We start from the raw sequence: 25,100 nt of genomic DNA, 5'->3' as shown, positions 1-25,100 counted from the left end.
AGAAAATTTTAAATTGCCCTACAACGCCATAAAATACTTACACAGATATTTGTAATATTGAAATTTTACGTTGGCCTGCATAATTAAGTCCTACATGGCACTGTGACTGAAATGGAATGAATGTAGGATATTTTCCAATATTGTTTCCCAGAAAATAATTATTACCAAAACAGACTGAATTGCCATATAATTAAAAAAAAAAAGTCTCTTGACTTTTGCACAATCCTTATATTATGTACTGTATTATTTTGATGCATTCCAGTCACGTAAAGGGCATGTTCAAACAGGTGTGATGTGCCAATAGAAGTAGGGAAAAAACCTTCTAACTGTTCTGTACTTCTCTTGTAGATCTGTTTAATTGCTATTATGTTTTGTGTTATAAATATGTTGCAGTGCATATCTATTATAACAAAACAAATAACAGATTTCAATATAGTCATTTTTTCACAAAATGTAAACCAACATTCTGAGACCAGGTGGGAAAAAATAAGAAAACACTATAATTCTGTAACATGTACAACCACCTTTAGCAAAATGAAGTAAACATTTTCTATAGGACTTTGTATTTAATAATATTCTGGCCCACACATCTTGAATCGTTGCTTCAGTTCACTGAAGTGTGAGGACATTTGTTTATGTACAGCTCTGTGTATACTGTAGATCCTAACAGTCTCTCATAACCCCAGTCTCTCATTGGGGTTCAGGTCTGGACTTTGACATGGCCATTCCAGTACATTTATTTTGTCTCCTTTACCAAATTCAGATGTGGACCTCCTGCCTTGTTTGGAATCATTGTACTGTAACACACCCCAATTTTAATCAAGCTTATATTAGTCTCAAGAATATTCTGGTATAAAGTGGAGTTTATTGTAGTCTTAATGATTGCATGTTTCCCAGATTATGTGGCTTGGAAACAAATCCAGATCATCAGCCCTTCACCATCATGCTAGACAGTTGGTGAGGTGTTTGATGAAAACAAAACATAGCGTATCATCACAAACACAGTGCTGTGCACGATGACCAAACATCTCCTCCTTGTTCTTAGCAGTCCACTTTATATAAATCCAGAACATGCAATTTTGCAAACCTAAGCCATGCGACAATATTTGTTTTGGCGTGAAAGGGCTTTTTCATAGACACAGTTTAATAAAAGCCAAAATTGTCTTTTTCTGATTATGCTGTCATCAAAAATATTTAATGTGCTTGCAGAAGCTTGTAGGTTACATGATGTTGGCCTTTTTTTCTTCTGACCCTGGACTGAGTTTGCTGGACTAAGTGGGAACGCCCACTCATGGGAAGATTGTTTTTAAATGAGAGCCTTGTGGACAGTTGGCAGTCATTTGCACTGTAAACTAATGAATTTCAAATTGTTTGGAGACAACCTAATAACCCATCCCAGCGTCTAATGGCCTTCTTCATGCAATCCATCATACTGAGCTCATTTCATTAACTAAACCTTTATCTGTGTAACACAAACGGGTATTTCCTATAGACAATGTTTGTTTGCATATGCAAACTTTAATGTTGAACAAAAATATATGGTGAAAGGCAAAGAGAAAGTTACTTCTTGTAAGTCTTCCTGCATTTAATTGGTAACACACACACACTTGTGTATGAGCCCATTTCAACATTTAAAGTTATTAATTATGCTATTTTGCTGAATGTGTTCACATGACTTCTTTGAAACAGACTCTAACTTCAGTTGCTTAATCTTTTGTGTCCACAGGCAGCTATGTGTTATGTCCACATTGCAGCTTTAGTGGCAGAGTATTTGTTCAGAAAAAGTAAGTGTTCTTTTCTATTCATGTCCTTCTCCGACCTGACAGGAGGAATGCAAATTCTTACAGAAAGACTTGCAACACTGGTCAATTGTTCTGAAACAAAATACAATACCTAGTCATTTAGCAATTTTTAATTCAATATGCAAAATGTAATACCGTAATGATCTGTCTTGTGGTTTAGAAGTACAATATACACATTATATTGGTATATATGGTATGCAAAGTATGGAATGCAAATCAAAAGTGATGTACCTACTGGCACAGGTTTTGCAGAGGTATGATTTATACCATTGTTTACTATAGTATATTGTCACTTTCTGGTCTTAGAGCTGTTCCCGAGTGGGCTGGCAGCTTTTAAAAAGATCACTCTTAACATAGAGGAGGAGGCTGCCATGAAAGAAGACTCAGGCATGCAAGATGTATACTACAGTGAGGTAAAATATCTTAAATGGCAATATAAATCCGAAGCAATATGCAGAAATGGAGATAGTTTACAGTCTGGTGTGTTTCTGAAGAAAGAGAAAGTTGTATTAGACAAAGGTGAACAGGTTTTGGTTTTGTTCGTTGCTATTGAGAAACATTTTTAAAGAATAATAGCACAATTAATTTGGTGTGTGTGTGTGTAACAGGATGTTCTGGTAGAGCAGCTGGAGGTATGCGTAGAAGGCCTCTGGAAAGCTGAAAGGTTTGAGCTTATCACACATCTTGCACGGCTCATTATTCCAATCTATGAAAAGCGGCATGAGTTTGAGGTAAGAGAAATTAAAAACAGAAGTTTACTTATAGTGTAACTCTACTGTAGGTCCAACTGCCACCTGTACTGTACATATGCTGGCGTCTAAAGGAGAATATCCTTAACACTGTAGCACAATAGCGCTATCCCTATTGTTTATTTGTGGTTAGATATACACACCATTAGAGCAGAACAGAGTTATGCCAGCATGTCATGAAATAATTTCTAGACATCAGAATGCCTAACGTAGCTATTGAAACTCCGCTGGGTCAGCTTTTATGTAAACACACTGCATGAACATTTAGAAGATTTGTAGCTTTATCATTCAGCTTGTATCATTTGTATCTTTATGAGCAGCTGTCTCCATGTCCACTTTAATGTGAACCATAGATTTAACTTAATTCTCAGTTTTATTGCAGTTGCATGAACACATTTCTCAAGACTACACCTACAGCGTTGCAAAACTGTGAGCACTGTTGCCATTACAACATACTGCTTTTGCAGCATATTACACACAGGAAGCACTTTTTGCTTCCTCAAAAAAAAAAACATTTTTTACAACATTTTAATAAAAATTAGAAAACCTTCAGCAGATCTAAACCAATTACAAAATAAACAAATAAATACTGTAATTTAATTGATGATAGAAAAGCCTATTAAGTTTGTATAATAAAGAGTATACATTAGGTATTGCAAAATTTGTTAGTTACAACAAGTAGTCAGAACCTTGGCTAAGGCCCTGGAGCTCAGTTGGCTGTAATATTTGCATTAATTACCTTTACTTGTGTACATTCATGGCACATTCAATGAATTAGTCATGATTTAAAAGGCACACAGTACTGTAATGCTATAATTGGTTTTAAATTTCTCCACACATTTTGCAGATCTTTGTATATAAACACCACATCAATTGAGGTCATGGTTGTGCACGTTACTTAGTCTAACAATTTATTTGGTCGTATTCAAAGTGAATATGACCTATGCCCAAAAAAGTTACATCACTATTTATACCACTAATGTAATACATATTTAAACTAAGGTTATACTGCTGCCAAAGTCCAATTTCTGTGCTCCATTCAGATTATACAACTCACATGCATAGTTTATACCTCCATGGCAGCCAGATTGTTTCTGCATAGGTATTGTAATAGCGTCTAAAGCAGGGGTCACCAACCTTTTTAAGACTGAGGGCTACTGTACTTCAAGGGAAATGAGTAGTACGAAAGGGCTACCGGTTTGATACAAACTTCCTCAAGAGCAAAATTGCACAGATCACTTTTTAATAATAATAATAATAATAATAATAATAATAATAATAATAATAATAATATGGTGAAGAGACTGCTCACATGTCAATGTTAATTATTCTCCACAATTATTAACAATGATTTATACAACAATGATGGAAGGAATATTCACAAGTAATTTAGTCTTTTTCAAAAATGTTCACATTTCTGTGCACCATTTTTAGTTTAATGTTATGGTGTTTTCAATGAACACATGTTATCTCTTCTTTGTCTGTAAATGTCTGTTAGTGGGAAGCCTGGCACTGCATTCTGCTCACCAGTGTACTGTAATCTGGTGAATAATTTGACACTGCAAGTCAGAGTGAGTCTTGTAAATGTGCATCAGTGAACAGAGTTATGCCAGCATGTCATGAAATAATTTCTAGACATCAGAATGCCTAACGTAGCTATTGAAACTCCGCTGGGTCAGCTTTTATGTAAACACACTGCATGAACATTTAGAAGATTTGTAGCTTTATCATTCAGCTTGTATCATTTGTATCTTTATGAGCAGCTGTCTCCATGTCCACTTTAATGTGAACCATAGATTTAACTTAATTCTCAGTTTTATTGCAGTTGCATGAACACATTTCTCAAGACTACACCTACAGCGTTGCAAAACTGTGAGCACTGTTGCCATTACAACATACTGCTTTTGCAGCATATTACACACAGGAAGCACTTTTTGCTTCCTCAAAAAAAAAACAATTTTTTACAACATTTTAATAAAAATTAGAAAACCTTCAGCAGATCTAAACCAATTACAAAATAAACAAATAAATACTGTAATTTAATTGATGATAGAAAAGCCTATTAAGTTTGTATAATAAAGAGTATACATTAGGTATTGCAAAATTTGTTAGTTACAACAAGTAGTCAGAACCTTGGCTAAGGCCCTGGAGCTCAGTTGGCTGTAATATTTGCATTAATTACCTTTACTTGTGTACATTCATGGCACATTCAATGAATTAGTCATGATTTAAAAGGCACACAGTACTGTAATGCTATAATTGGTTTTAAATTTCTCCACACATTTTGCAGATCTTTGTATATAAACACCACATCAATTGAGGTCATGGTTGTGCACGTTACTTAGTCTAACAATTTATTTGGTCGTATTCAAAGTGAATATGACCTATGCCCAAAAAAGTTACATCACTATTTATACCACTAATGTAATACATATTTAAACTAAGGTTATACTGCTGCCAAAGTCCAATTTCTGTGCTCCATTCAGATTATACAACTCACATGCATAGTTTATACCTCCATGGCAGCCAGATTGTTTCTGCATAGGTATTGTAATAGCGTCTAAAGCAGGGGTCACCAACCTTTTTAAGACTGAGGGCTACTGTACTTCAAGGGAAATGAGTAGTACGAAAGGGCTACCGGTTTGATACAAACTTCCTCAAGAGCAAAATTGCACAGATCACTTTTTAATAATAATAATAATAATAATAATAATAATAATAATAATAATAATAATATGGTGAAGAGACTGCTCACATGTCAATGTTAATTATTCTCCACAATTATTAACAATGATTTATACAACAATGATGGAAGGAATATTCACAAGTAATTTAGTCTTTTTCAAAAATGTTCACATTTCTGTGCACCATTTTTAGTTTAATGTTATGGTGTTTTCAATGAACACATGTTATCTCTTCTTTGTCTGTAAATGTCTGTTAGTGGGAAGCCTGGCACTGCATTCTGCTCACCAGTGTACTGTAATCTGGTGAATAATTTGACACTGCAAGTCAGAGTGAGTCTTGTAAATGTGCATCAGTTAAGGCGTGTTCTGTGTTTGTTCTTGATAAAGTTAATTTTAGAAAAGGCTGATTCACAGAGATAGGGTGAACCAAAAAGGCAGGCAACTTTCATAGCTGCTGTGCATACTGTACACCACTGTACTTTTGTGTCCACAATGCACCAAAAGTTTGATGCAGACTGATGGGCTTTGAGGTGGAGGTCATTTTGCAACGTTAGGATTTCTATCTCTACCTGTCTTGCATCCAATTTGAACAGAGCACTTAGTTGCTCAGCAGTGCATGTCATGTCCACTTGCATGAAAGGATTTGTAACGGCTTTTTCTGTCCTTAATGCGCTGCCGGGTTTGTAGTTAGCATTGAAACTTTCGTGACGCAGACTGAAGTGTCTCGCCACATTGTGCCGCTGTGCTGTCGCAACAGTCGTCCCGCAAATGAGACACACACACTTTTCTTTGACTGACGTAAAAAGAACTCTTCTTCCCAAACACTGTGAAAATGGTATGTTTTCTGTCGCTTTTCTGCCATTTTTTGGGGGGTAAATCACAACTAACTCCTCACCGTTGCTGCACCACTTCCATGTGTCAGGAGTCGGACGTGATGTGCGCGCAATATTGACATTTGACTTCAGAAAAGGCCAGAGTTCATTATGTACATAAAACATTTTTGTTTTAATTTTTTTTAATTAAATAAAATGAAATTAAATATTGTCATTTTAAAATCTACGTTAATGCAAGCGTTTTTTTATTCAAAAACTACAGCAAGAAAAGTTTTTTAGGCGTAGCTATATTTTGACCAGTGCTATTTTAGAACGTGCCTCGCGGGCGCCTTAAGTGTTCCTTAAGGGAAAGTGTTCCTTAAGGGAAAGTGTCCCGCGGGCACCGCGTTGGTGACCCCTGGTCTAAAGTCTTGCCTGCCTTTAAATTTTGGGTTCCTTTTGTTTTGCATGTGGTTGTTTAACTTTGGCGGTGGCCTCTTTTGATTGTCCACCATGTGTTATTGTGTAAGCTTAATCTAAGCTAAAATCTCTTCCTTTATATTGCAAAAAAGTTATACTTTAATACAGGAATTGGTCCATGGAGTGTGACGGCATGTTACTATATAAATAACAGCATTTCAATACTAAATAGACCTAGACTAACCTATGTTGTGGCTGCGTATATATAACATTCAGCCACATTCCAAGTAGTTTATTTTTTAGTTTATTATTTTAAGTTAAGAGACTTAGCCATTTTTTAAAATAGAAGTCTGACCCTGTTAGCTCCATTGACTTCATTTGGGTTGTCAAAATCAGAAAGGAAACCACTAAGTAACTAATATGTTCTCATGATTCCTGTTGTACCTCTAACCAGCACTGCCTCTTAATATGTTTATAGAAAGCAGTTGTAAACAAAGCCTAGATTTCTATATATGGATCCTTTCTACGGTCTCATAAATATAGCTGTGGCATGTTTATATCAGCATGACCTATGTCCTCATAATCCATTCTTCTTTACAAATTATATAAGAATAGATTTAATATAAAATAAAGCATGTGAAAGAATGCTTTCAAAAGTATAAATATTCATTTGGTGAACTAAACATCAGCAGGTATGTAACATTGCTAAGTCACAATCAACTTTAAATACAGACAGTAAGGTAGCTGGCTTCGGACCTGAGACAAAATCATATTGGGGGAAAGTTACTTTCAGTACATAATGATTGCAATTGACCAATTTATCCTGGTCAGGTTTGTGGTGTATCCTGAACTTATCCCAAGAACAATAGCAGTGGAATACACCCTGGATGAGTCGCAGGCCATCATGCACATGCACGCACACACAGACACACACACACACATATGCCACATGGGGTGATTTAGTGCAGGGAGAAAAATGTAGAACCCAGAGCACACCCACACTGATCGTAACTTTAACTCAAGGTCAAAACAGGGACTCTGGAGTACTATAGTACTCTCTGTGTACTATATCCAGATGAACAAATTTAGGTAGTAAACACAGCAACAGGGGATGATAGGTATGTGACTACCAGTATTTTTCCTTAAATCGTAAAGAGGATAGTACAATTTGCAAGGGAGTGAGATAGAGATCTCTTTGGTTGCAAGTCTGTGTGTGGCCCTCTAATTACCCAAGTGATTTACTGTGCCGAGATGTTTGTGTGGGGTTCTCTGATTTCTTCCTACCAATTGTACATAGTTCATGTGTATATAGTTTTGCAGTGCAAAATATTAACTGCTTGGACCATTTGCTAGTAAGTTATTTCCTTTTTTGTATACACTTGCATCAATAATTTGCCTGTATTTTCTATTTTGTAGAAGCTCAGGCGGCTGTATGACACCCTACAGAGAGCATATTCTAAAATATTAGAAGTTATGCAGACAGGTCGCCGTCTGCTGGGGACCTACTTCAGAGTGGCCTTCTACGGGCAGGTGGGTACAGTGGACATACAGTGTTGCTTTAAAGTTTGTGAACAATTCCTATATTTCTGCATAAATATGACCCAAAACATCATCAGAAGTACTATAAGAAAACAGTTTTATTTTGGTCTCATTCTTCCACAAATAATTTTTCCAATAGTCCTGTGGCTTGTCTACATGAACTTTAGTGAACTTCATGGGCATCAATGTTTATTTTGGATGGTATTGGCTTTCTCCTTTCTCTGCCTTGTACACCAAGGTTGTTCAGTGTACACCTGATGGCAGACTCATGAACATTAACATTAGCCAAAGTAATAGGAGCCTTTAGTTGCTTAGAAGTTACCCTGGGTTTCTTTTTGACACAACAGATCACTTCTGAGTCTTAACTTTCTTCCATTTGTACAGAATCTGCCTGACTATAGATTTTTGGACTTTGAAATTAAATAAAAATCCTAGTGGTTCACATAATTTTGCCTCTCACAAAGATATAATATTTGGAACATTCATTCATTCATTCATTTTCTACCGCTTATCCGAACTACCTCGGGTCACGGGGAGCCTGTGCCTATCTCAGGCGTCATCGGGCATCAAGGCAGGATACACCCTGGACGGAGTGCCAACCCATCGCAAGGCACACACACACACACACTCATTCACTCATGCAATCACACACTACGGACAATTTTTCAGAGATGCCAATCAACCTACCATGCATGTCTTTGGACCGGGGGAGGAAACCGGAGTACCCGGAGGAAACCCCCGAGGCACGGGGAGAACATGCAAACTCCACACACACAAGGCGGAGGCGGGAATCGAACCCTGACCCTGGAGGTGTGAGGCGAACGTGCTAACCACCAAGCCACCGTGCCTATTTGGAACATATTTTATATAAAAAAATTATCAAGTATAATCTATTTATTTGATTTGTTTGATTTAGTTTGCGTTGTCTGCTTTTGGGTTTACAAACTTTCAAGTGACACTGTATTCATAGTAAATATGTACCATATATGGATGTATGAAACAATTTTGTATTATTACAGTATGTTCCATTCAGTCTGACTTTCTTTAGTTATCCACAATTCTAACAAAATACAGCAAAATATAGTATCTATCTATCTATCTATCTATCTATCTATCTATCTATCTATATAAAATTATTATTATTATTATTTTTTTTAAATATATTTTTATACACACACACACACACACACACACACACACACACACACACACAAAGGCTAGCCAGGATTCAAATGAGTTTAAATGGGCACAGAATTACTTTAGATACTGCAGATTTGTAGATTTCTTGTAGAAGCACAGCATTGGGAATTGGGTGACATGCTTTCTGCACTCATCTTTGTTTTGGTCTGGGGAAATAACTGCACTATGCCCACCAGCCCCAAGTTTGGCTAATCATCTGGTATTACCTTCTGTTGTTTTTTTAAAGCACTTTTAAAGCCCCTGGCAAAGTGAATCCTATATCTTCCTGTTTTGTTATTTTGTGAAAGATGCATACTGTATTTGCATACTGTTTATACAGTAGTAAGGTTTATTTCAATACCCTGTTACACAAGTGTGTAAAAGCAGAAGGATATATTGCTGTCTATTTGTTTCTTTACAAATGTTCAAAACAAAAGTTGCTTATCTTTTAGGCTTATCATGTGGTCAGACACAGCAGTCATTATGTCTCATACCACGGATGTTTTCTGCCCTTCCCTTCTGATTTCAAATGATTGCATAGCCCTGCAGCAGTCTGTCTGCACAAGCCATTTTTGTTTGTTTTGAATACAATACCAAACAGGAGCATACTGTGTAGTATGTGCAGTACCAATGATGCATATAGTCAGTGGCATACATTCAGTCAATTCAGTCAAGCTTAGTGCTCTTTTACGGCTCTTTGTGGAAGAATATCCATGTAATTAATACAATTGTAGCTATAATAATATAACGTTTGCACGACATTCCATTCTGGCTTCATAAATATTGAATGGACTACTATTGTAAACCCTTTTGCTTAAGTATTGCCACTGATATATACCATTGTCATGTACCATTAATTATGTAGTTTGCTGTTCTAGATGTCATTTGGCAGACGCCCTCATCCAGAGCAACTTACATTTATCTCATTTACACATCTGAGCAGTTGAGGTGACGAGCCTTGCTCAAGGACCCACATCTTAACCACTGAGCTACCACTGACCAATCTTACCATATAAATTCAGTTATTTTTCACACGCAATTGTTTTTTTTTCCCTGTTAGGGCTTCTTTGAAGAGGAGGATGGGAAAGAGTACATTTACAAAGAGCCAAAGCTCACTGGCCTGTCAGAAATTTCTCAACGCTTGCTCAGCCTATATGGAGATAAGTTTGGAGCAGAGAATGTGAAAATCATCCAGGATTCCAATAAGGTACTTATGCCAGCATTGACCTGAGAAGGTCAATACAGGAAACTGGTGCTTGTTCAACTATGTTACGGTGCAAGACCATAAAAGACTAAAGAATTATTATATTTTGTGTGCTTAGTTTTTTTTCACAGTAATTGCTAATTCATTGTAGTTACTGCTTTAAGATGGATAACAGAATAAAAATCCTGCTTCTGAAGTGTTTATAAATAAATACATCCACACTGGTTTACTAGGCCACAGACCTGAAGTACCCTCCATACTTTTATTTAACAATTCATTTAACAGTTTTTTTAACAGTTCTTGTTTGTTACCATAAGCCTGTTGAACAATGTTGTTCAAAGTTTATATATTGTACATTTTATATAATTGAGATTCGCTTCACCTTTACTCAACAGGTCAATCAGAAAGACCTGGACCCAAAGTTCGCTTATATACAGGTCACATTTGTCAAGCCCTACTTTGATGAGAAAGATCTGGCTGAGAGAACAACAGATTTTGAGAAATGTCATAACATCAACCGGTTTGTTTTTGAAACACCTTACACCATCACAGGGAAGAAACACGGAGGGGTTGAAGAGCAGTGCAAAAGAAGAACAATTCTTACGAGTGAGTACAGCAGCCTTTATCAGCTGCGTCACTGGGATTTCCCAGAATAAGGGTTTATGTAGGAAAGAACGCATTATTCACAAAATACATGCCAGAGACTGTAAAAAATAAATCACCTTTCATAATTCAGCCTATCAACTGACATTGAAACATCATGTTATCAGTTTACAGTCATTGATGTTCAGTGGATGAACTGTAAACTTAATAAGGTTATATCAGGCTGCATATAATACTAATTACATCATTTTATACACATTTGCCAAAAACATGAGCCTAAATATTTAAATATTGCACTACAGCACCATTATTCTATATTATGTCTACCCTTCTAGGTCTAACCACTAAATAATAGCCAAAATGTGTATGTTGTTCTTGCAGAAGTAAAACATTGGGAATGATTACATGGAACTGTTATCTAAGGAAATGTCAAATCAAGCTAAATATCATATCAGGAACACAATATTATGGAAAATTAGATAAAAATTGTACATCTATAAGTGATTATACTGTGTTATTGTTGAAAATATTTAGTTGTATGTTCTTGACTTTAGTTATATGACTTCTAAACACACTTAAACTGACCTAAACTGTTGCTTTTATGTTACAATTACATGCCGTTTATTCACAGGGTCAAGTCATTTAGAACGTAGCTTTTGTTTTTATCTTTCGGTTGCGGATGAGTGACGTTCACAAATGGAATTAATAACAGGTGTTCAGCATGCCTTGATGTATGGAGAAAATTTTTTTTTTTTTTATAACTGACTCATCTGTGTTGATGTTCTGTTTGGTCTGTGTTTGCCTGCTGTCTGTCACTTTTACTACAGCTTGTTTATCAGATGTCAAATTATAGGATTAATGTTGGTGTTCAACCTGGGGTGTAGCTTTTTTTTAATTCCCTCTAATAACTCATGTCTGACTGGTATCAATTTTGTGCACACATCCACAGCATCAAACACTTTCCCCTATGTGAAGAAAAGGATAGATGTAGTTGGGGAGAAGCATTTGGACCTGAAGCCCATTGATGTGGCTATAGATGAGATGCGGGATCGCAGCACTGAGCTCAACAAACTCTGCTCCAACCAGGAAGTGGATATGATCCAGCTGCAGCTCAAACTCCAGGGCTGTGTCAGTGTGCAGGTCCTGAAGCCCCACAATAAAATGTTATACTCAATTCAATTCAAATTTATTTGTATAGTGCTTTTTACAATTGACACTGTCTCAAAGCAGCTTTACAGAACATAAACATAGAACAAAAGGTTATTATAAAGAATAATATAAAGATTAATGTAATACAAAATTCAAGATTAATATTAGATATATATAAATGTGTTTGTATTTATCCCCGATGAGCAAGTCTGAGGAGATGTAAATATAAATGTCGTTTATCATGATTCATAAATCATAATGAGTAAGCCTTCTGCCGTCCACTCTATGTCAAACTGTGTAATGCTGAGTTGGGCTACAGCTGCCTGGAAATCTATTATGTAGTGAAGTATTGCCAAAATGATTTACGGTGGGTTTATTTTTTTGGATGTAGGTCAATGCCGGCCCCATGGCATATGCTAGAGCCTTCCTGGATGATTCCAAGTCTGGCCAGTCCAATAAAAAAGTCAAAGAGCTCAAAGATATATTCAGGTCTGTAACCTGTTGATTCTTCAAGCTGTGTCTTTTCATTATTGTGTATTGTTGCATTATTATAAATGTGATTTCACCCAAAATAAATGCATCTCTTTTTGCAGCTCTTACACATTAAATGCATCTGTTATCATTGTAAATTCATTATAATGTATGACTATCGTAACAACCTAATCTCACAACTGACAGATTGTATTCTATACCTGGATTTTGCATTTGATAACATTCAGAAAAAAACATAATTATAGACAAACAGCTATAGCTCAATATTATTGTGCTTGTTATTTGTTAATATTAGACCTGATTGTGGTTGTGTTCCTTACAGGAGCTTTGTTCAAGCATGCAGTATTGCTTTAGATATCAATGAGCGGATCATTAAAGAGGACCAGTACGAGTATCACGAGGGGCTTAAGGGCAACTTTAAAAGCATGGTCAAGGAGCTGTCTGAAATTATTCATGAACAGGTAAGAACTTACAGCATTATTTGTTCTGTCTGGGGTAGGAACCATTGATAATGATTGTGTATTATTTGTGGAATGATGACAGTGATAACATTTTACATTTCTGGCATTTGGCAGATAAACTTATCCACAGCAACTTACTTTTATCTCATTTAATTTATACAGCTGAGTAATTGATGGTTGAAGTCCTTTCTCAAGGGCCCAGCAGTGGCAGCTTGTTGGTCCTGGAAATCAAACTCTCAACCCTCTGTTCACTAATACAAATGCCTAAACCACTAGGCTAGCACTAAACCTATATAAAAACCTATATTTAGATAAAAACCTATATTCAGCCTGATATAACATATGTATATAATATTAAATGTGCATCAAAAATAAGCTAGGTTTTTATTACAAGACTGTATTCTCTGTATTACAAAAGGGGAAAAGGAAAATTCAAATCTAGTCAGATGGACAGCAGAATAGACCACAGCTTTGCTTTTCAGCTTCCAACACTCCCTAGCACAAGAACACTTAATAGAGCTATGCTAAATGCTGGGCCGGAGCAGAACAACAAACCTTTTGGGAATCTATGAGAAATCATGAAAGTTATTGTTGATGATCTTTACTGCACATGCTTTTTCATGTCTTGTTATTTAATCTTGATAACAACAGATTCACACGCACCATCTTAATAAAACGTAGGTGTTATAAAGAATAAGTCCTATTAAACACTTTTAGTCCTATAAATTAGTCTGTTGTTAAGGCTTTGACAAAATTGATATGAAGACAAAATGCATAATGCCGGTGAGTTAAGGAGGGGCTCAGTCATATCAAATAATTTGCACTTTGTTGACAGGGATATTGATATGTTTTTTCTGGTATTATTATTAGTCTGGTATAGTGATCATCAAAAAAAAAAATCTTTAGCCAAGTGTCTAATGCAGACAGGTATACTAATAATTAACTGGATGTGCGCTAAGATGTTTGATTTGCCTACTTTGTTTAAGGAAGCCCAGAAGCATGACTGTCAGATACAGTATAAGGATGGGTAATGTCGGTTAAGCAAACATTCAGCAGTTATGCAATCCAGAATGGTTCACCTTACTGAAGTATCACAAAGTTGTTTAGGGTATTTTTTAGGTTATCTCTTGTGAAATGTACCGGTGACTCAGAAACCTGGCAGTTAGTTTTCTTGAGAATTAAGAATTTACCTGTATATCTCAAGTACTGTACAGACATGTCTCCACTATCCTGAAAAGATAGGAAATAGCATTGAGGTCACACTAATCCCATGACAGATAATGCTTTGGATTGTGTAATCTCGACCACATTCAATCTGATTTTCCTCATTCTCATACACATTCTTCTTGGCAAAATTACTCAAGCTCTGTCAGATTGTATTTAGACCAGGAGTGAATAAGGGTTAAATTTTACCTCAGTTTGCCAGGCATATTCAGGTTCTAGGTTTTGACTGTACTTGCCTGGTAAAATACTTAGGGTTGTTGTCCTGTTTGAAGGTGACCCTCAAAATCATCCCATACCTCTTCCAGACCAGACCAGTGAACCTTTAACACAATTCTCCAACATACTTTTTGACAAACTCAAATTCAGTTTTCCAAATTCCTGGAAATCACTCAAAGAGTGTTCCTTATCTCTCTTTTTGCCACTCTTGCATAAAGCCAATCTTTGTGATGTGTTCTATCAACTGCTTGTCTTACCTGAACTGTGGGTTCCTCCCCTAATAATGATTGACTTGTTTTCATTCTTCATACTACTACTTTCATACTTTGTCTTCATTATGCTATTTAGGTATGATCTGGAACAAAATCTTGGGCCTTCCAGGAAAATGTGTATTCTAATTAAGATAATGTGACCTTTTAATTGCACACATGAGGTCTCTATTCAACTTTATTATATGAATTCTGATGCCAGTTGCACCAGAACTAATGTGGTCTTTCACAGCAACATGGCTGAATATTTATGCAATCACAAATCTTTACATTTTTAAAAATTTGTTTGAGAAAACACACATGCACACAGAATATTGTGGGCTATTCTGTGGAGATTCATGACATTCTAATTAAATACATTTCACTTTACACTACAAAATGAGAAATTTGAACAGAGATGAATTCTCATGCACAGCCTTTTACTTCTCGTAAAAAGAAGCAAAAAATATCAGTACTTCTAATTTGACTCTAATTAAAACATAGTACATAGTAATTGAATGTTACAGAAGAGACAATGTACTGCCAATCCACAGCTATTTACAGCTAGCCTAAATATTCAGAGCCTTGTGTGCAAGTGTGAAGGATAGGATCTTGTCAAAACATATTCCAAAGGCAAGAACATACCAGTATGATGTAGCACCTCAGTCTAAATTCTCCAACAAAGAAAGCTATCTGATTATCTGACAAATTCTCTGCAAGTTTATGATGTATTTATCAATTGCCTTAAAAATGTTTTCTCCTCCTATGCTGTTTTCTAACATCTCTGCTTTCCCTTTCTGTGCTGCCATGCTCTGTAGATTGAGTTCTAGGTAACCTTTGTTTCAACTACAAATTGTAATTTGATACTTTGAAGCATGCAGAACAGTTTTGTATGTCATATATATATATATATATATATATATATATATATATATATATATATATATATATGTATATATATACACACACACACACACACTGTATCTCATAGTACATTTACACCTCCTGTATTGACTTTGTGTTTGTGTATACTTTGCATGGTATCACATTCTAGTTTTTAAATAGCTTGTTAACTCTTTAAATTACTTTATCCTGTCTTTTAATCCGTAGATCTTTGAGGAGGATGAGATGCGTTCCCTTTTGCAGAACTCACTCCACGTGTTCCGTGCCATTAGTGGAACGTCCACAGGCTTCAGCTAAAATGAAGAAGATCTCTTAAGTTTAAGACTTTAAGAATCAAATCTCTGCACATCTATACTCTCATTGTCTAGTTGCACGCTCTGTCAGACTCTAAGAAAGTGCCATGTTATTACAAGTGCATATTGCTCTTTCATTTTGCACCATGTGTCTATCATGTTCCCCCAAAATAAATAGATATTTAACAATATCACATGAAGCAGCAGCCAACATCTGAAAGTCCCTGAATATTTCATATTTAAGAAAATGGTCAGTAGTATTTTGTACATTTTTATTATTATTATTATTATTATTATTATTATTAAACACGGTGGATGGATGGATTTGGTCAATGGAAAGGAAAGAGATTTTAAACTATATTGTAGAATATAATAAAACAACTTCATTTTAATAAGCTACTTTTGTGACTTTCTTGATATTCATTTCAACTCCATTTCAATTAATTTAAAAATGTATATTATTACTGCTATTATTACTATTATTATTATTCATTCATTCATTCATTCATCTTCTACCGCTTATCCGAACTACCTCGGGTCACGGGGAGCCTGTGCCTATCTCAGGCGTCATCGGGCATCAAGGCAGGATACACCCTGGACGGAGTGCCAACCCATCGCAGGGCACACACACACTCTCATTCACTCACGCACTCACACACTAGGGACAATTTTCCAGAGATGCCAATCAACCTTCCATGCATGTCTTTGGACCGGGGGAGGAAACCGGAGTACCCGGAGGAAACCCCCGAGGCACGGGGAGAACATGCAAACTCCACACACACAAGGTGGAGGCGGGAATCGAACCCCGACCCTGGAGGTGTGAGGCGAACGTGCTAACCACTAAGCCACCGTGCCCCCTATTATTATTATTATTATTATTATTATTATTATTATTATTATTATTATTATTATTATTATTATTATTAGTAGTAGTAGTAGTAGTAGTAGTAGTAGTAGTAGTAGTAGTAGTAGTAGTAGTAGTATTCTTGTGCGTGGTGGTGCCTGGAAGCTCAGAATAATACATCTTGACAATCCTTATTGAGTTTTTGTCATTTTACACCTTCAAGTCCTCTCCACTTTACTGATAGTTTCCTCTTTGCATTAAAGTCTTATTTAGGAGAGCACCACTATGGCTTGTGTTCACTGACAGTTGACAATCAATACTGCAAATGTGTTATTCAGAAGCCTTTTTTTGAACCAGTCAACAACTGTGGTTATTTCCGAATTTCTGAGGTTTAATTTTAATTGTCCTGCACGGATGATTACATGCTAATAATTTGACTACTGAATTTTCAATTTCACAGCCTGGAAAGTAGTAATTTAGGTATTTTCAAGTTATTCAGTTCAATTCGGTTTTATTTTTATAATTCTTTTAACAATGCACATTGTCACAAGGCAGCTTTACAAAAATCAGGATAAAAGATTTTAATTTAAATGTATGTTTCATGTTTCATCCGAGGAAGAAAACTTATAATTTATTGCCTGTTGGTAATAATTCAGTATTATATAATATAATCATAATGCATTGTTAAAGGGTGATCAAATGAAGTGATTGTTTCCAGTGATCTTATCTTTGCTGGAAATCATTCTTGATGTGTGGCCAACAGCAATGTTGTGGCTTTTCCCGTGCTAAACTTGGTAGAAGGTTTCGATTGAACAGGACTTTGTCATCAACTTACTCTATTCAGGAAATACAGCCTCTCAAATACTGGGATATTTATCCAAGTGCTGCTGGTATATAATTCCCCAGGACTGTATGTATTAATGAGCCTGTTCATTGAGAAGAAAGGAACAGCTGCTAATAGTTTTGTTGAGTTTTTGGTATTTGCTGAAGAGTAAACAAATTGTCTGTGTTATTTGCTATGGAAAGAATAAAATGTGTTTTAAAAAACAGTGGGAAAGTTTCGCTGTGTTGTTGGGATGTATGAATAAAAGGAAATCTTGAGAGGAAACCTTTAACATGTAGAAAAAATTATATTCCGTTGTTTTTCTGTTTAACCTCTTCAAATGTGTTTTTTGTTGGTTCCTCAGGTGGCTCAAGTTCAGGTTTCATGTTTCAAGCTTATTTGTAATGTGCATAATGTGAAATATACTGTGTACATACATACAATATAGACACAAAATATGCAGAATATATTAGGAAACCCTGTATGCATGCGTAATAAGTGTGTATATTTTAGGAAAATGTAGAAATTGCTATATGTGCAGTCTCAATACCGTTTTGTTGTGCGACATCGTGGTAAAGCCATGGAGTTGATACAGCCTACACATTCTCACTTCCCTCCATCAGTACTGCTTTATAACCCACAAAATGCCAACTGAAACATATCTGTAAGATAAAATGGGAAGTAAATGAGAAGTATCCCATGTGCTGCACTACGTATATACAGTAAAAGGGCATTATGAGATCCCAGTGAAGCTATAAAGACCTCAGTTAAGGAGAATGTTTAGTAATATAAATACATAAACTGCTTCGTTAAACGTGTCACAGGAAACTAGTTCGTTCTATTTCCCAGTGTGATACACCTCTTATGTATTGAACATGGGACCTCCTTAGACCTCTGTAACACACTTCTGAACAGCAGCAGGATGCCCCGCCCACTTGTCCTGACAAGCCAAGAGACTGGCATGAGATTAGAACAGCTTTCATTTACAAACACAACACTGTGTGGATATGGCTTTCACATCAGAATGGTTTTATCTGTAATCTCGACTTGTTTTGAATGCGTCCATACCAGGATTTAAGGTGGGTCCTTAGAGTACACGTCCTTTCCTAGGACAAGAGTCCAGGATATTTTTTTTAGCACCCATGAAGAACTTTTAAGGAAAAATCAGTGTGGATTTGTCTGAGTGAGCCGATATGCTGCTCTCCGGCTGGCCGGACTCTGTGGTGCGGATCTGCTTCTTTATCGCCCTCGTTGGAGCTGAAAGTTCTTTAGGTAATTCCTTTAGCTCGCTTTGCCTCTTGTATTTACGGTCAGGTTGAGAGTTTTGGTTTTCCGCGAAAAGGGAGGAGTGCAGCTGTGTGTGTGTGTGTGTGCGTGTGTGTGTGTGTGTGTGTGTGTAAATCTGCATATCCTGTCGAATTCCCGAAAATTACTTAATACAGCATCCGCTCAGATTTCATTGCAAAATGACATATATATATGTATGTGTATATATATATATATATATATATATATATATATATATATATATATATATATATATATATATATATATATATACACACACACACATGTGTATATATACATATATATTAGAGAGAGTGTGTAAAATATATATTGCATTGTTCTGGGGAACTTTTTCTGAGATCAGTTTTAATGTATTAATCGAGGTCAATAATCAGAATCATTCAATCAATGTAATAATGTAACTACACACTGCTACCAGTGAATCCAAAATGTCCCACAGGGAATGTCTTTAAACAACCAAGGAACCTTTTTCCCCCACTCCTAAGGGCGTGGGACTGTATACATAAACCTGACAGAATAAATCTCAAGAACATTATTTACATAAATTGCAATGTCAACTTGAACTCTAGATTCAGAAGTAAAGGAAAGAAAGTTTGTGAGCTTGAAAATTTGCTAGCGTTAGATAAGGCCATAAAGTATATGAGTAAAATGTTTGTACTGAAATAAGACAGGAGAGAGAAATAAAAAGAAATTTGACCTCAACCTCAGAAGAGTTTCTGTTTTGTATGGTTTATATTAATCCACAGGTTTTTCTTGTTCTATATATTTTTTCTTTAAAAAACTCTTTAAAACTTTATATGAAATTAATCATTAATTACAAGCAGGAAGGTGTGTTTCCCCGTCGTGAATTTGGTCATTTGATAATGCCATTGTTTGTTCATGATGTTTATTTACCTGGCAAACCTTTTTTTTAAAAGCTATATATACTTCATTTAACTTTTTAATAAGTTGTTTTTTTTCTTATTGAAGGCAGTTTGCCTCCACCAGTCAACCTCAGCCTGTCATGGGACCAAAACAGCTTAAATGTGAATATAAACTGGAGAGAACCAGCAGGTTTGGACACAAAAAGTAAAGTGAATTATATCTTAACAATATATAAGGAGGTGAGTCATTACTCCATTGTTGCATTACCATGACAGAAAATATGAATGTTTCATTTCCTGATCCATGCTCAAATTTAAATGTGTTCAGTTACTTAACCCCAAACCTGTTTTATCTTCCTCAGCAGAACTGTCCTCCCAAAAATAATGCTTCAAGTTTGTTGCGAACAAAGATGTTGAGCCTTTCATACCCCGTTTCTAAAGAGGAGGGAATATGTGTTGGCATAACAACAAACCTTGAAATCGGTGAAAACAAAATTGCCAGCAAAGAAGTATACAAATACCTACCTCCACCTTTAGGTAGCCAACAAACGGAGTGTACCACGCATAGTGGTTAATGCTCATAGATGCGTTTATTATTATATCATATGTATTGATATCTATTAATAGCATATTCTGCTAATTTATACTTTTCTATTTCACTTTTTCCAAAACCAATAACGCTAAATGTCATTATTAAACGTAGCCTACTGATGCATAACTCGGTCTCATAATTGTCATTTTTTGTACTTTAGCATTAGTGGAGAACTTCAAATGTGTGTATTATGCTACTAAAAAGATGAACTGCACATGGACTGTAGTTAAAAATACCCCTGACCTTCAGTTGTTTTACAGGTAAGATCTGGCTTAAGTAATAGCGTGGTGTCTTTTATTCTTATTCTTAATCATTCTTATTCTAGGTTTTATGTTTCTCTTTATTTGAGCTTTGTTTTATATTTGTACCAGTATAAATGTCTATTTTTTTGCCTTAACACTAATGAACATTTCTCTATAGGATAGGTGAACAAAACAAGACCCTAAAGAGCTGTATGTCATATCTCAGCTCTGGACACATTAAAACAGGCTGTCACCTGCATGATAAAGACCTAACGTCTAATGCAAACGTTTTCTTTGTCATCAGTACAACTGGAGAAAATCATCTGAATAACAAGTTTAAAATAGACATAAACGTTTCAGGTAGGGTCTTTTCCTTTTTCCTGCATTTTTTCCCCTTACAATCAAATTTGTCAGTTCATATTGTTAGTTTGTTCAACTAAATGCCTGCCTTGTGAGAGTTTTTAAACTATTGTGTAAGTGATACATGCCTATATACTGAAAATTACTCTAAACCTCAAAGATTAGGGACAAAACTGGCTATTCTGCCTCTCTCTTATATAACAGTTAAGCCACCAACGCCAAATGTCCACATCACAAAGGAAGGTGAACACCTCTGTTTTCAAGCAGTCATTCCAAATGATTTTCTAGCACCACAATGTTTGAACTACAAGTTTGTGTACACCAGATGTAATGAAAAGGTGAGGCATTGGTGTTGTGTGTCCTATGCTGCTTATAATAATGTGGAATATAATTAGCCTAAATAAAACCAGCAAACCTATTCACTACTGCATACATGAAACACACTGCCATATTGAACACTTGTGACCTAATATATCTTGGGGGCCTATCACTGGGTTTTCTTTGAAATTGCCTTACCCTAAATGATTCTGAGATTTACAAATTTGTGTATGTTTAATTTAAAAGCACATACAGTAATGGACATACACTTACTGTCCACTTTAATAGGAACACATTTAGCAATCACGTGGCAGCAGCACAATACATAAAGTCATGCCGATGCAGATCAAGAGCTTCAGTCAATGTTCATATCACATATAAGAATGGGGAAAAATGTGATTATTTTGTGACTATATCTGAGGCATGGTTGTTGGTGCCAGATTGGCTGGTTGAGTATTTTACAAACCGCTGATCTTCACAAACAACAGTGTCTAGACTTTGCACAGACTGGGGAAAAGCATCCAAAGGATCTGCAGGCTGAAACAAACACTGTGTTGAGGAGAGAAATCAGAGCAGAAGGTCTGCAGTGGGCGGACAGATTCTTTACAAACAGCGGTGAGTAGAAAAGCATCTCAGAACATATCAAACCTTAAGGTAGATGGGCTACAACATCAGGAGACCACATCAGGTTCCACTCGTGTCAAACAAGAAACATAATTTGAGGTCTACAGTGACTGCTGAAGCCCATGAAATACTAAATGTACAGTTTTATCTTCAACTGTACAGTTTGGGTGAGTTTTGTGCCTACAGTATAATAACCTCAAGTTCTTGGCCGACAAAAGAGGAACCTGATGTGGTTGTGGTCTCCTGCTCTTGTAGCCCACCCCATGGAGTTTGATGTTTTGTGCATGATTATTGCTTTTCTGCTCACCATAGTTTTAAGTCCTTGCAGGTTGAAACAGTTTGGCTGTTTTCTTCCATTTCACCTACAGAAGTTCAGATCAGCAGTTTCTGAAATATTCCAATCAGCCTGTCTGTTAGCAACAACCATGCAACGGTCAAAGTAACAGAGATCACATGTTCTTTTTAACCTGACGTTTGAATCAAGCATGACCTGAAGCTATTAACCTGTATCTGCAGGATCTTTTGCACTGTGCTCCTGACACATGAATGCCAGTAGATAAATGCATGAATGTTCAGGTGTGCATATGTTCCTAAGTGGATGATTCTAACCTCGTACCTTTCGATATTGTTCTACTCAATAATTATTAGTAGTTACTGAGTTACTGAAGCTGTGACGTTTTTGCTAAAGAAAAGAAAGAACAAATTCTACACACCAAACCTTTTCAGCTATTTGCATGACAGTTTTCGTGTATTTATGTGTAGAGTGAAGAAATTACGAAGAACTCATCCTTACATGTGGAATACGACACTGCCTGCATGTACAAAGTTCGAGTGCAGGTCATATATTCTAGCATGTTTTGTGGGGAAGGCCACGACATAGAGAGTGACACAAGCGAACCTGGGTATTATGGTATTGTATCTCCTTTCTAGACTTCTACACTTATCAAATCATGGAATCACAAAAATTTGGACTACAGTTAAATTTCTCTTTAAAACGCTGCTTCTATAATGATCTGTACATCATACTACATGTCTACATGTCATACTTCTCTTTTTTCTGTAGGTGAGGATGGTGACCCAAATTTGGCATTTAAACTGGCCATGATTGTCACCCCTTTAATAGTGTGCTGTTGTCTTGTTGCAGCCTTACTCATGTTTAGGAGGTAATTATCACTATTTAAACTTCATCTGAAAACATGTGTGCATTAAGTCAGCATTATTATTAGTTGAAATGAGTAGTCCTTTGCTGTCCTTCACTGTTCTGTCTGTTACTTCGGTGGGCATCACAAAAAGAGACAATATTCCTGCTTTGATGACTTGTTTTCTAGACGAGTCTGATACAAATGATTCTCATTGTTTATTGCAAACATTTATTATTGTATCAATGTTTCCACAGAATCAAGGATATCATTCTCCCAAAGATTCCTGAACCATCGCTGTTTTTCAAGGATATGCTTAACAGCACTTCTGATGGATTTTCAAAGGTTACTCCCTTCAAGTGATGCAGATAGGTAAACATGTAAGTAAGCCGTGATATGATAATATGCCTTTGTCTCTCTTGCTCCACAGGGCCTTGATGAAAAACTCTATGTGCCTGATAAAGACATTGTGGCAAGTGGCGTGAGCCTGGAACCAAATTCTATCCTTTTACCCCAAAACCATGATACCTGCATCTAAATAACATGCTGGCTCTGAACATGGCCAGTAATGGACTAAATGTGACAAACAACTCTGGCTCTGGCAGCTTAGTCTGAAACCTACGCAATGTTGTTGCCCTTTAAGAGCTATATAGTTTCTGTGCATGCCTTTGTTCTTTATGCTACACTGTGATTTATTCAGGAGATGACTGAGTCCATGCATGAATGAGGAATGACATCTAACAAACTCAGCAACAACAGGCACTGGGTTCTAAAATGTCCTGAAACGATTGACTAAAGATAGACACTGATGATTGCCTGCAGTCAACATTACTCAGGAGTATAGTTATATTTCCCCACTTGGGTTGTAATAGAAATATAAACGGGTAACTTAAATAAAAGGACGCTGAACATTCATTGTGTGAATTTTTTTCGTATATACGTACATGCAATTTCAATCTAATATTATATAGATGTATAGTGTTCATAGAGATATTTGTAAATATTGACATACGGAAATGTTTTCTACATAGTTTGCTGTACAGTATATATAAAAAAAGAATAAAGTTAACTATGGTGATGAGTTTGTTGTGTTTTTTTATACATTAGCATCCATGTTTTTTAGCCCACAAGCTTTTGGCTATTATTCAGTTACTCATTATAAAGCAAATTAATCAACAACTACAATTATTTCTTTTATTAACAACTGTGACAATAATATCAATAAGAGTTAAGGCTGTTATTCTGACCAAGGCTTTGTGGTGAAGGCATGGGGAAGTAGACAATTTCCAAGTGGTATATGACTGTTTCATAATACCCACAGCAGCTAAACAGCTCCTTGAGAGTTTACATTAGACAATAGAATAGAAACCCTATGATACCAAGCTACTGTTGGTTTACTGATTTACAATCATTCAGCCATTATGTATATTTTTCTGGGTTATATCATTTTATAAGACTCAGTGTTTGGAAATCTATGGTGGATCATCCCAAATAAACCTAATGGTATTATGTTTCTGTCATACCTACTTCTAACTTTTTAGTCAAACGGAACAATAGTTAACAGAGGAGAATCTCATGTTATAGGTTTCCTTCAGAAATGGCTGACACTGCAAATAGAGTTACAACATTTATGGCATTTGGCAGACACCTTTATCCAGAGTGACTTACATTTTATCTCATTTTATACAACTGAGCAGTTGAGGGTTAAGAGCCTTGCATAGGTGTGGCAGTTTGGTAGACCTGGGAGCCCACAACCTTCTGACCAGTAGTCCAACACCTTAGCCACTAGGCTACCACATCCCCCTACCAAAGAGTATCAGGTTTTATGAGCTTCTTTAAACAACAGATGCACTAGTTCTGTTTTAATAACAGATTGTAATTGTCATGTCATAAAGTTTTGCATGAATTTCTTGAATAATGAAATATGAACTTGGATGTTGAAAAGAAGGATAAATCTCAGTGTCAGCTTCCTCGAGTCTGGAGGTAAAACCTAATGCTTCATCCAACAA

The 25,100-nt window shown here is 36.1% G+C and overlaps 2 protein-coding genes across 4 annotated transcripts in view; both read left to right on the top strand.

The window, feature by feature from the left end:
- The window catches only part of dock11 (dedicator of cytokinesis 11), a 67,113-nt gene extending 50,736 nt beyond the window's left edge, over positions 1-16,377 (top strand). For both annotated transcript variants that reach the window (XM_060874312.1, XM_060874311.1), the window contains 10 exons: positions 1,727-1,784; positions 2,109-2,215; positions 2,411-2,533; positions 7,884-7,997; positions 10,246-10,392; positions 10,785-10,995; positions 11,942-12,132; positions 12,533-12,630; positions 12,956-13,094; positions 15,893-16,377. In XM_060874312.1, coding sequence (XP_060730295.1) covers positions 1,727-1,784; positions 2,109-2,215; positions 2,411-2,533; positions 7,884-7,997; positions 10,246-10,392; positions 10,785-10,995; positions 11,942-12,132; positions 12,533-12,630; positions 12,956-13,094; positions 15,893-15,982 — 1,278 coding nt within the window. In that variant the 3' untranslated portion in view covers positions 15,983-16,377. The remainder of the gene's footprint in view (positions 1-1,726; positions 1,785-2,108; positions 2,216-2,410; positions 2,534-7,883; positions 7,998-10,245; positions 10,393-10,784; positions 10,996-11,941; positions 12,133-12,532; positions 12,631-12,955; positions 13,095-15,892) is intronic.
- A 2,219-nt stretch (positions 16,378-18,596) lies between these two features.
- On the top strand, positions 18,597-24,169 carry LOC132848522 (interleukin-13 receptor subunit alpha-1-like). 2 transcript variants are annotated; one of them, XM_060874315.1, is made up of 10 exons: positions 18,597-18,917; positions 19,923-20,056; positions 20,182-20,353; positions 20,569-20,668; positions 20,829-21,010; positions 21,215-21,348; positions 22,715-22,862; positions 23,016-23,115; positions 23,349-23,436; positions 23,522-24,169. In XM_060874315.1, exons 1-10 carry the CDS (start codon positions 18,839-18,841, stop codon positions 23,627-23,629), a joined length of 1,245 nt encoding a protein of 414 aa, XP_060730298.1. In that variant the 5' UTR covers positions 18,597-18,838; the 3' UTR covers positions 23,630-24,169. The 2 variants fall into 2 exon arrangements, with proteins under 2 accessions (XP_060730298.1, XP_060730296.1); XM_060874313.1 differs by having other exon boundaries at positions 20,179-20,353.
- Positions 24,170-25,100: the final 931 nt, after the last annotated feature.

Source organism: Tachysurus vachellii, chromosome 7 (assembly GCF_030014155.1).
Source record: "Tachysurus vachellii isolate PV-2020 chromosome 7, HZAU_Pvac_v1, whole genome shotgun sequence".
In the NCBI taxonomy this organism is placed as follows: domain Eukaryota; kingdom Metazoa; phylum Chordata; class Actinopteri; order Siluriformes; family Bagridae; genus Tachysurus; species Tachysurus vachellii.
The sequence above is the reverse complement of the archived record's forward strand: the minus strand, read 5'-3'. Positions and strand labels throughout refer to the sequence as shown.

Coding starts and splice junctions, on each gene's coding strand:
- LOC132848522 (XM_060874313.1), top strand. CDS start 18,839: ATGCTGCTCTCCGGCTGGCCGGACTCTGTGGTGCGGATCTGCTTCTTT. Junction 20,354..20,568: donor ATACCTACCTCCACCTTTAG/GTAGCCAACAAA, acceptor TTTGTACTTTAG/CATTAGTGGAGAACTTCAAA. Junction 21,011..21,214: donor AATAGACATAAACGTTTCAG/GTAGGGTCTTTT, acceptor CTTATATAACAG/TTAAGCCACCAACGCCAAAT.